The following is a 12,083-nucleotide window of genomic DNA, read 5'->3' on the forward strand; positions in this document are numbered from 1 at the left end:
ACTAACATAGACTAACAGCTGTATTCCACAGTAGTGAATTTTGTCTAGCACCAATTCAGCTCCAAGACAGCAACTCTACACACATGGAAAAATTACTTTGTCATGTTGCATTAATGCGCAATCCTGTACATTCGAAGTTCACATTTTCCAATGGTCTTACTTTGAAATTTCACTTCAGGTAAAGGGTACCTGCCTGGGGCCTTACATGCACATCCGCTTGCTATGCTGCTGCAGGGGAAGCTATACCCCTATGATCCCGTCTGTAACTGGCAAGTGAAAGGTTTCTTTACACCAGCACCAAGACCTTGGGAGGCAGATATCAACAAATATCTGCACACATGGTGAGATAATATTAGTATTTAATTACATAACAATAAGTACATTGCTACATTATATTAATATTTTTATAATTAATTATTATAACTATATATTCATGGGCATGGCAATATTACTATTTGTTCAGACTGATGAATCACTCCCTGATAAGGAAGAAAGCTTTCATCTGTACTTTCGGGCCTCTTCCAGAGAGCATTAGAGACTCCTGCTCACTGTAGCCTCTGTGATTGGCCCCAGAGGTCCTCAGACACTGGATGAGTTCCTTTCTTCTGAACTGAAATATTTTTGGTAACAGAATATTTTGCAGTGCAATACGGTAACCCAATCTGAAAGTAAAACTTAGTGACCAGAATAAAGCTTGCTTGCATTAAATGAATATGGATACACAAGATTTACCAGCAGCAGACAGTATCAGATATAAACTCACTTTCCTTAAAAATGTACAGAGAAGCTTAAGAGTAAAGCAAGCCTACATACGTAAAATGCAATAGTCAAATATTTTTGTATATTTAGAGGAATGACAGGCATTGTTTCACCTCTTTTTCCAAACAGCTGAAATTGCGTTGTGAGGTGTAGTCATCATTGAATAGCACTTTACAGCTCATGATATAACATAATAACATGGTTTAAATGTGGTACTACTGTGGTGTTAGCTTGTAATAACCTTAAGTTTCTCCTGAGTATGCATCTAATTACACAGAAGTAATCACTAATGAAATTACACTGTAGCCTATTGGGTGTGAACTAGCACCAATGTGTTCATCAACTTGGGTTATAGAGAACTGGAAACGAGCACCACTCCCTTGTGTACACATTGCTTTAGCACCAAGAGTACCTTGCACATTTACAAAAGGCAGGTACAGTGTTCAATTATGGTCACTACTACCAACCTTACTAGCACTACTGCTAAAATTACTCCACTGAATGGTCCTAATGATGGTTTAGAAAAAACAATTTTTTTTCACATCATCTGTGGATCTTAAGCACTTTCTAATCTTCACTACAGACAAATAGTTAAAATAGTTAAAATAATGATAATCGTTGACTTTGCATGAGGAACATTTGAGCTTAAAAGCAAATGGCTTTGGATGGAAAAGGCCCTGGTTCTGAAGTACACTACGTCTGGGGGCTGCAGGGGAAAAGGGGGAGCTGGCTGCAGGGCATGAGATATCTACATTGTCGATTAGACACCTCTCATAATGCCAGGCCTTGTTACACCACCAAAGCTTCATGCTCCTCTGCTCCAGTCATTTCATGGACAATAAAGTTTTAGAGGAGAACACGGCAGTGCTTTCTCTGAATCTGGAAAATGGTATTACAAAGCCATAAATTGCCCGGGTGTCTGAGTGAATGAAAGGAATATTTAACAATGGCTTTCTGCATGCTTAAATATTAACAACAATTATAAGAACACAGCCATAAAAATACAAACTGTGTTGGCCGGGGACTAAAGCCATTTTTGGTTACTGGCCAGCCAGTGGCTTGTAAAAGATAGGACCAGCTGAGCACCTTAATAAAATCATGTAAATAAGGTAAAATATACTATGCACAATTCTTCCAAGGGGCACCACAAGATTACCTCTTAAAGGCAATGAGGTTATTCACTTTGGTATTACAGCAAACAAAGAAAAAATAAAAACAAATCAAACAATTAAAAAAACTAATTCAAGTCATCAAAAACAAACAAAAAATTTGGAGTTTCAACTTGTACTTTTGTGTATAGCATTTTAGATTTTAAGATTTTTTTTCCAATTTCATTTCATTTTTAAATCACATTGCTTTCCGACACAACAGCGTAACAATAAAAATATTTTAAAATAAAATCAACATGACGATGACAATGACGAGGACAGGTCAAAAACGGCAGGTGTTATTAACTGTTTCTGAGCATTTTACTTGCGTAAAAGTCTCTGCATGTCTGGCAGCAGCGTTGGTACCATCTCATGTCCTGGCAAAGGTTCTCTGCCCTGATGATCTGGCAATACACGTCCCACTGGTCCCCTGTGCACTTGTACGTCAGAGCAGCTGGCAAACAGTGAAAATATGCGTCAGCGTGAATGCTCAGTACATGCAATATTGAACCGCTTACACTGTCTCATACATCTTAAACACACTGAAAGCAACTAATCATTCTCTTTCAAATGAAGCCCAAAGGCAGGATGTGACTCACAACGTAGAAACAATGTGTGCTGTTGTGCAGTTTTGCTACTGTGTTTGGGGAGACACTTTTTATGTTATGGAGGCGATTCAATCAAAATGCAAAGTGTTTTGGCCTTAACATTAAGGAAGACAAAAAATTCAAACATGAAAGGATTACAGTCAACACTGAACAAAAAAAATAAGACAGGGTAAGGGCACACTGAAAACATTTATAGATTGCTCTTACCAAGTCTGGGAGATGTGATGGTGTTGACATTTACTTTTTCATTGCACGCCCCCTGGTGGCACTGTCGGTACGCTGGAGGTTTAAATGCTACTGGGCAGTCGCTGCCATGGCGTCCTGTCACTCTGTGCATGCACTGGACCACCCTGGACTGCAGGCCCTTTCCACAGGAAGATGAGCACTACAACAATTCAAAAGATAATTCAAGACTGTCGCAAACATGTTGGTAAGCACAACCACAGACAACCTTCTGATTCAACACATTACTCCAGATATTAAGTGAAGAGCAGTCACAATACTGAGCGCCACTATTGTGATTTCCCTCCCAATTGTAGACATGAATGCCTGCAGTTTTATAATGAAACTTCCCGGTCACCCCAGAACAGAGGCAGTGCTTTGGGAGGGACCTTAAATTCAACTAAATGCTGAAATAAGGCAAGATGTCCTCATGGGTACGCTGTACATGTATTGGCGCAGAATTGACTGCCATACAGTGCAAGGTAAGCTGTCTCGGAATCTGAGCCCCCACAGAGCAATTACCTATCTGTAATGTTCCAAAGCAAAACCAAATCTTCAAACTGTGTGAGCTCTGCTGAGTGACATAGATCCTCAAAGGTGGCTTGTTTCTTGTTAACTTGGATGAATGAGACCTTAGAGAGCGTTCCCTAACCATTTTACAAGCAATAAAACCAAATCTAATTTACTGTGGTGTAAGCTAGATATTTATACAGAAATAAAGCATAACTTGTTTTGTTTCCTTGAGCAAAGATAAAATTGTCAGCTTTTTCATCATTGACAGTGGCAGCTTCAATTTACAGTCCTTCACAATCATACCACACTCCATTGACTCTCCCCTTCCCTTTGGTTCCCATTTTCACCCTGCATTCCACTCACTCAGCACAAAAACAGCTTGAAACACACTGTGAATATCAATAAATTCTAGCCAGAGATATGGATACATTTCAGTACAAGAGGATTTCTCAGATTTAGACAGCCCTTTCTGATAAAAAAAAGGGCTTATTTAGAAACTGCTAATTTATTATGTCTGAAAAAATTTCAGGATTAATTTTCACTGTAGATGCATTTTCTTATTCCACTTTGGTCATTTTTGTACCCACATCTACTTCAAATATTGCAGTACTTCTTCTCTACTGCCTACCATTGTCTGGTATATGGGCTCTACTGTATTCACCAATTCATGCACATTTCTTTCCATTCTGAAGTTTGGAATACTGGGGGAAAAAAAGCTAAAAGTGATTAGCTGCTCTGGCGGTAATACTTTTTCTTTGGTCTTTTGTTTTACTGTCATCTTTAGAGAAGGTCAACATCAATCACTGGCAAAATCAATACAGTCCTGCCAAGTGTGCGCCACTGGCCTTCATTCAGAGCTACAGTACACGGTTTTCAGACCTGGGAAACACACACAGCTGCCCGCTTTTTCCAGCACACAACAAGAACCTTGAAATCTGCCCATAACACTGCTCTCGTGATCCATGGCAGTGCTGCAGAAAATATCTTCCTCTCAATGAAAGAAAGTACATATCATTCTGCCAGCTGACATGAGACAAAAATACATATTTTCTGTAGATTCATGTGCTGATGAATCATTTCATTTGAGCATGTCAGCATTCTTAGGCTGGGACAAGTGCGCTGCTTGTTAATGCCGCTTTCCTTTAGACACTGATAATTCCTGACAACCGCCCAGGCCTTTTGATCTAATTGCTTCACAGCCATTACTGCTTGCAACCATTCATCATTACATACACGGACTCTATAACAAGGGGCCTGAGCAAGCTGGACGATTACCAGCTACCTGCTAAAGAGGCCTTTGTCTCTGTCTGACGGAATCTGCTGCAGTGGAACGCAAGTCAGGTATTAAAGCATGCTTTAATCCCACGCACTCGGTGCAAACCGGGCTTTACTGCATTAGTTGAACAGCTTTGGGCTTTGGGGTGGGATTCCTTGTACCAAGGAGTCATGTGATTCTCATGAAGGCCTGACACTATGGCCGAAACATCAATGGTTTTCATAGAGATGGATTCAATAAAACCTAAATATATTCACTGAGAGCAAGAGTTGCGCCTGTTCATTGATCAATTCTTTATATCTTTTCTGGCTGCACCTGCTCACAGCCGGTTTGAGGTTTCCTCCTCTTCTATCTTGTACCATGTCCTAATGTTTCATTATGAGCAAAAGGGTGCACAAACAGTTCCCTGGGTTTTCTGAATAGTTGGGGAAGGGCTCTCCAGACCTGCTGGCTTTGTTAATGCTAGGCGAGCAATGTGATATAACATACCCTCACTGACGCAGCGATGACGTCTCATCCCGTCTTCCGTTTTAATGGCTTATCTATCATGCATTTCATGAGCGAGCAATTACTTGTACCAATTTCCATTTTGAGAGCAGCCAACTGTAATTTCAGTCCTGGCCCCCGCACTTGACATTTCTTTGAATTTTACTGCCTCAGTGTTTCTCACGGCCAATCCAGCAGGGAGCTGGGACCGCCTCATTATCATTCACCGCTTCATTGTAATTAATTGATTGATGCACGAGCCACATTTTCATATATTTATGAGCGCAACTGTCATGTGCAATGATAGAGAAGATTGAGTGCGCTGACTTATTCACAATCCTGATGACAAAGACTAGTAACATGCTCACAAATTGTGCGTGAATGCTGACATAATAAAGCACAGAAAAAAAAAGGATTACATTATTTTACCGTCTGTGAGACGAGCCGATGATAAAAACGTCAGCGGAATACAATTAAGATTAATCTATTAAAAGTCGGCTGGAACAGAAGCATATGAATATTTCTTAAATGACCACTGTAATAATTCAACCTGAACCTGCTTATCTGGATAAGATCTGGATAAGATAGATTGTAATAAACATATCCATTGATATCTTGAGCACAAATTAAATTAATGACTCATCGTGCCTGGGGGTGGGAGGGTGCAGAGATTGCAGAATGAAGAGAGAGGTGAAATAAAAAATGAAAAAGTATATTGATATGTCTTGACCTGGCACGGAAGGCCATAAAGCAGCATGCAGAGACGTGTATCAGAAATGACTACTAAACAATAATAAAAAAAACAGACAGCAGCAACTTCCTGGATTTTACAGTGTCACAGCTGAGGTTCCCCAGGAGAAAGTGATGCAGAGACAACTGACACATCTCGATAAAAACAGAAACAGCACAACCGTACAAAATGTAACTTTCACAAGAGGACAGAGGGTGGCCAACAAGGCACAACACAACTTTGTTGACCCCTTAACAGATTCCCATATAAGGTCAGCAGCGAAAGCATACATATTTCAGACAAAATGAAAACTTCTTTAGAGCGACCAGTGCTCCAGCAGACCTGTATGCATTATTAATGAGTTATGACTACTGGCACAGGCTGTTCCAGCCGGGGTGCAAAACATTCTATGAGAATAACTCATATGCCATTCAAAGCTTTTTTCCACTCTGTGGAGACAATAATAGGAAAATATCACCTGAGAAGGTCGGCAGCGGTATCACATGAACACTCCCTTAAATCTCTTTTATATGTTAACATCAAGAAGAGATACATGTGGACAGTATTGTGTCATATCGGAGCACCTGCATACATGAAAGCTGCCAGTTCAGTCAGACTGAAGACCCCCTGAGAACCGAGCTCACTGGAAAAGGGTAGAGAAATACACGTCCTTCACTCTTACTCAGATAAAGGACAGCAGGTCAACGTATAACGGGAAACACTAGGGCGAATGTATTTAAGCGCATGTCAGAAACAAACCTTCCTATCAAGAGAGTTTCTATCATTATTCATCTTAGTTTAATGATGCGCGTCAGTTTTGATCTCACATAACTCGACAAAGCGAGCTAAACGTTCAAAAGAAGCATTCAAAAGGCAAACTTTAAAGGCTGAGCTGAGAAGAATTCAACGAAATCCGTGTCGGACTTTAACTGGCGGCGACGGCGCTCAGTGTGAACAGCGTAATGCTGCCAGTCTTTCTTTCTGGCCTTGCGCAACGGCTATCTGCAGCTTGCAGGCCCAGTACGGGAGGCAGCGCAGGCCTCCGCAGCTAATCTAGTTAAAACGACGAATCCCCGAGCGGTAATCTTCTCTAATCCCTTCATCAGAGCTTGCCGCAGAGGAATCATTAGCACAGTGTTCTGCGACCGTGCGACGCCACAGGTCTGACGCGCGCTTTCATTTCTCCCCAATTTCGCATTCTGACCCCGAAGCCCACTGGAGGATGGCGAGGGCTTCCAAAGATGGTAACCGGGAGAACTGAGTCACTTGAGAAATACGGGGAAAAACAGACTGGCGACCGTTTCTAAACCTGTGCAGAATGACGCAGAATGTTCTTCTCTGCCCTTGTAAACAAATACAGCAAACCTGGTTACCGTGAAAGGAAAGCAGGCTTAATCAACCGCAGACGCTGGGCACAGGCACCCAAAGTGAGGTCAGAGGTGCATCTTTGGCAGTGACGACTTTCTCTTACGAACGGCACTGCGCTTCATGCGCTTTGTGGTGTTCGACTGACAGCTGTTAAAATTACTCTGGGAGGAGGGCACCACGGTTAGATTCGGTTTGGTAACTCTGTAGTGCTATGGAGCCACAAGCTCAGCTTTAAGGCCTTTGAATCCTACCGCTCCGTCGTTTTACAGCAGTCTTCAAAAAGACTGCTGGCGTCTGGAAATGGCTAAAGCAGATGCGGCCAATAGGCCCCCACTGAAATGCTAAGATCCCACCTTCTGCCTGGGAGCTGGGGGAGACCTTGCCTTTACAGCCCCACGCTGTGAAAATGATTTCACGGTCCCCATTCCCCCCAGCTGTGGTGACCATTCACGTCTCGCGTTTGCTTCTTGAAAGCAATCCGTAAAACCTGATATCAACTAGCAGCCCACAAAAGCCGAACATGACACTCGCACAGCAGGGCCAAATGATGTTTGCATCAAGGTGCGATTAAATTTTATTACAGAAAAAGGAAACAGTGATATAGTCTGTCAGGCTTCCAACTCAAGCTTAAAGAACCTTTAAAATCATTTAGATATACAGTAGCATTTCATACCATAGTCTGACTACAAATATTGTTCACTATGTCCCAGAACACAATTGTGCAGAACTCTTTGTGTTGTGAAAAAATGTAATTTATTTCCATCTTAAGGGCATATGCAAACATATTTCTGGTGGTTTCATGCATTCTGACTTGCCATGGAATTACCCCAAAATAAACAAAATGACACACAATTGTTTTAGACAAGGAGTACCGATGCAGTGCCAATGCAATCATTGCTTTTATTCATCTCTTTTAAATGGACCCATATGATTCACGGTCACTGATTTTATAAGTGCCTGAGGGAGGAGGAAATGCTGGCCTGGCCCCAGTGTGAAGCCACTAACCTCTACATGTCTGACCATGCATCCACAATCACGGGTGATTGGCCCTTTGTGTGCTGATAAAGGACACAGTGCTTCAGAGACGGCACACGCAGGTATCGGCTGATGATTGGATGTAGGATTGTACTATGACATCACTCACATCACAAATTTGGCCAGCTGGAAAGGCACAACCTCTGGGCGTGCTGACATCACAGGCTGTTGTACAGCCCTACAGGCCTGGAATCTAGCAGACTTCAAAGGAATCTTGCTTTTTTTCATTTGAAAAACAAGAAAAAGGTTGTTTCTTTGAATCGCACCGTGTCCTGAACTGATTAGTCAGTGGAGATCAGGCATAAAGAAGACCAGACCCCTTCGGTTCTCCGTAAATGAATACCCCGAAAATACTACGCAGCAGCACCTGCCAAGCCACGAACAGAAGAGGACAGCATGTGCGTGCGCAACCATGATGGAGCCAATGCAGGCGCTTAGATCAACCAACAGCTATCTACGTGAATCCCAGCGCAGGGGAAGTACAGGTGCATTTGTGAAGCACACTATCACACAGATTTATCACTGGGGCAGAATTCATCTCAACAGAGATGTGAAACAGCCAGATGTCACTGTGTTTGATCAGCACGCAATACAGAGATGCCCTGTTACATAACGTTCACATAAAAAAGTCACACTGAGGCAAACCATCCAGGCACACATATAAAAAATGGGAGGGGCTGTCGATGGTACTAATGCAAAACATATGGACCCCAGAGACAGAGACAAATGGTTATTTCTGTTAGCTGCCAAAAAAAAGGAAATTCTATATGTTTTAAGCGTAGACACTTATGCAATGTTATAAATTTGGCCTTCAAGCAGGGGGGACTGGGCGCCAGCTGTGAGAGCTCTGAGATGGTTTCTACCTGAAGGAGCTGGCACAGCCTCTTATCCTTGCAGACAGGTGCTGGGAAGCTATTTGTCAGAACGCTGACTTAAGAAACAGCTCCACCTTGGCTCTCATAACAGTATACGATTGTAGAAGAATAAATCAAGCAGAAAGGAACATCTGGGTAGGTGATACTGTTTTTTTATATGCACATATATATATATATATATATATCTATATATAAAGATATATATATACACCTTTGTAGTTTTCCTTTTAAAAAATCTAAAAGCAAGAAAGAAAGAATATTCCATAATTATTTTATAATGGCAGCTGGTGTGTTAAGGCAGGGAAGTTTGCCTAGATAGAAACAGCTCGGTATCTACAATAACCAGGCCTCTCCCAGACCATTATCTGGGTTCGCCCATTTCAGTTATATTGAACCATGTAGCTAAGATCCACCATTTTTTGAGCCAAGTTGCTTATCAAAAAGAGTAATTCATTCATTGTTTGTTCCACTTATCTCCAGGAATTAGCCTATAAATGCAAATGTCAATAGATCTCTTGATGTTTGTTTCAACTGAGGCAGAAACCCTGTTACAGGAATTTAATAAATCAGACGCACTTTGATTAACTATGCATCTTTGCATGCAACTAGTTCAGAGCCTCTCATGTGGTGACTTTTGTGATATTGTGAATTCTGGTATGTACTGCTCATAACTGAGTAATTGAGTGATATTTTATATATAAAATACTTATGCAGTCCATAAGTATTTGGACAGTGACAAAATTCTTATTGTCGTTTTGGCTCCATACAGCAATGGCTGCAGTGCAGGCCTGGCAGAGACCCATGGAAGATACCCAGCATCTGGTGATGTCTATGAGTCGCAGACTTCAGGCAGTCATGGAATGCAAAGAATTTGCAACCAAGTACTAAATATGACAACTTTATTTAAGATTATGTCCAATTACTTTTAGTCCAAAATGGGGGGACTATGTATAAAAAGGGCTGCAAATCTTCCACGGTTCACGCAATGTGGATAGAAATAGCTACAAATTAAAGCTGCCTGCCTGTTCCATTTCATATTCATTGTCACATTTTATGACAATGTGTGGATGTGTGTGTGTGTATGTCTGTGAGTGCCTGTATTCCATGAGAGTAGTGCAGTGTGTGTGTGTGTGTGTGTGTGTGTGTGTGTGTGAGTGTGTGCATGTGTATGTGTGATTATCTGTGTGATAGTGGATGTGTCTAAAAATGTTCATACCGTGCAGTATGTGTGTGTATGTGCTGGTAGTGTAATGGCATGTGTGTGCCTGTCCATGTGAATGCTATAGTGTATTGATGTCTATGACAGCTCACAAGCTGTGTGTGCTGGCAGTGACCTGGATTGCGTGCACTTGTCTTTGTAAGTGCCCTAATACACTGATGTGTGTGAGAGCTCCTATGTTTAATGAAATGGAAGTTTACCCACAGTGCGAGTGTGAACAGCATGTTTATGTGCATAGTAGTGGAGGGGCAGGTACCTTCGACCAGTCCCCAGTCTTCCACTCGTAGCATTTGGAGTGGTCCTCACAGGCCTCCTCCACAGGGGGCTGGGAGGCGGGGTCACATTGGCCCTGCGGATTGGTGCAGGTGATTGTGCGTCTGCGGATACCCCGCCCACAATCTGAGGAGCACTAAGAAGAGAGAGGAGACCGCGTAGTTAATAAAGAACCCCACCCACAGGGACAGCTTAACATGGCACTTACCTTTCCAGCAGGATTCCTTTAAATGGAATTAATGAAATAACAGGACAGAAATAGAGATGGCAGAAGATATAATGATACAAGGCAAATGACAGAAAGATATTGAGAGAGAGTTCATTTCACTCAATACACAGCCACACTGCCCTCCACAGGAAGAAACAAGAAATTGCCATCAACACTTGCACAGAATGCTTGGTGATAATACTCTATTATTGAGGTCATTTTTTTCCATACATAAACATGTCATATAAATAATGCAAACCCAGTAAAAATCAATGGCTGAAATCATGACATGAGAAAGACTTTACTTAGATCAATCTATTCCAAGCATCTGGCTGCTGTCATGTCCTGGGCAGGAGTTATGGAAGAGTAAGGGTTCATGAGCAAAATGGGTACAGCTATAATGCACTCAGGTACTTTGAACCGGTCGTAGTGTTTTACCTAAGGCCATCCAATGCGTTTAATTGGCTCCTATATGCCAGTGATTGATGTCACACGATAACTCCACCCATTATGGAACTCATAAAGTCCCACATTGCCATCGCTGCTGAACAGCGTCAGGGTCGTGAGCAAAGTGCAGGGCGGAAGGGGATCAGACCTTGGACCACTCAGAAGCCTCCCATACAGTGAGGCAGTCCCGCCCTTCACAGCCCTGAATGGCGGCAGGCTTGGCTCCCTGGCAGTAGAGGTCGCGGGTGTTGATGTAGGAGCCGTTCTGCAGCTGGTACACGCACATCACCTCCCGCAGCTGCAGTCCTTTCCCGCAGGTGACCGAGCATCTCCCCCAGTTCCCTGTCACCCACCTGAGAAAGACAGAAGAGGCTTCTCAAAACAATATACTTCTCAGCTTTACCAAACTACCAATGCTGTACAAATTTCTGAGCATTACTACAGTGTTACCAAAGTTGAACAGAAGAAAATAGACACTACTATGCTACACCTGCAGTATATGTTGCTTATAGTCAGGACACTGCTATTGGGACTTAAATTGTATTTAAGTGCACTGCTAAACATTGCCATAAATGTGTAATGTGCAGGTGAAAAAATGGTGAATTCATCCAATATCAACAGCATAACAGACTAGACAGACATAACAGAATTTAGCAGAATGCAGCCCTTGTATAATCTCAGGAATAACAGTAATACGTATATCAGTAAAATGTGTCCTGGGTATCTATTAAAGTCCTAATGAACCTCAGTCAGTTCAACACAAACAGACATCAAAACCTCACTTGAAAGAAGTGAGTCTTTAAGACAAAAAGGTTGAGTAAATTGTTCTGGTGTTTCCACTGGTTGCTCCTTGCAAGTTATTTTCATTTATTATGGCTTTAATGTTTCTTCAAAGAAAATCTGAAGATCTAAAACA

At 42.0% G+C, this 12,083-nt stretch overlaps 1 protein-coding gene across 4 annotated transcripts in view; it reads right to left on the reverse strand.

The window, feature by feature from the left end:
- Window positions 1-339: 339 nt before the first annotated feature.
- The window catches only part of adamts17 (ADAM metallopeptidase with thrombospondin type 1 motif, 17), a 79,263-nt gene continuing 67,519 nt past the window's right edge, over window positions 340-12,083 (reverse strand). For all 4 annotated transcript variants that reach the window (XM_035416692.1, XM_035416690.1, XM_035416691.1 and 1 more), the window contains 4 exons: window positions 11,316-11,520; window positions 10,496-10,648; window positions 2,723-2,900; window positions 340-2,361 (listed from right to left, as the gene is read on the reverse strand). In XM_035416692.1, coding sequence (XP_035272583.1) covers window positions 2,210-2,361; window positions 2,723-2,900; window positions 10,496-10,648; window positions 11,316-11,520 — 688 coding nt within the window. In that variant the 3' untranslated portion in view covers window positions 340-2,209. The remainder of the gene's footprint in view (window positions 2,362-2,722; window positions 2,901-10,495; window positions 10,649-11,315; window positions 11,521-12,083) is intronic.

Source organism: Anguilla anguilla, chromosome 5 (genome assembly GCF_013347855.1).
Source record: "Anguilla anguilla isolate fAngAng1 chromosome 5, fAngAng1.pri, whole genome shotgun sequence".
Lineage (NCBI taxonomy): Eukaryota > Metazoa > Chordata > Actinopteri > Anguilliformes > Anguillidae > Anguilla > Anguilla anguilla.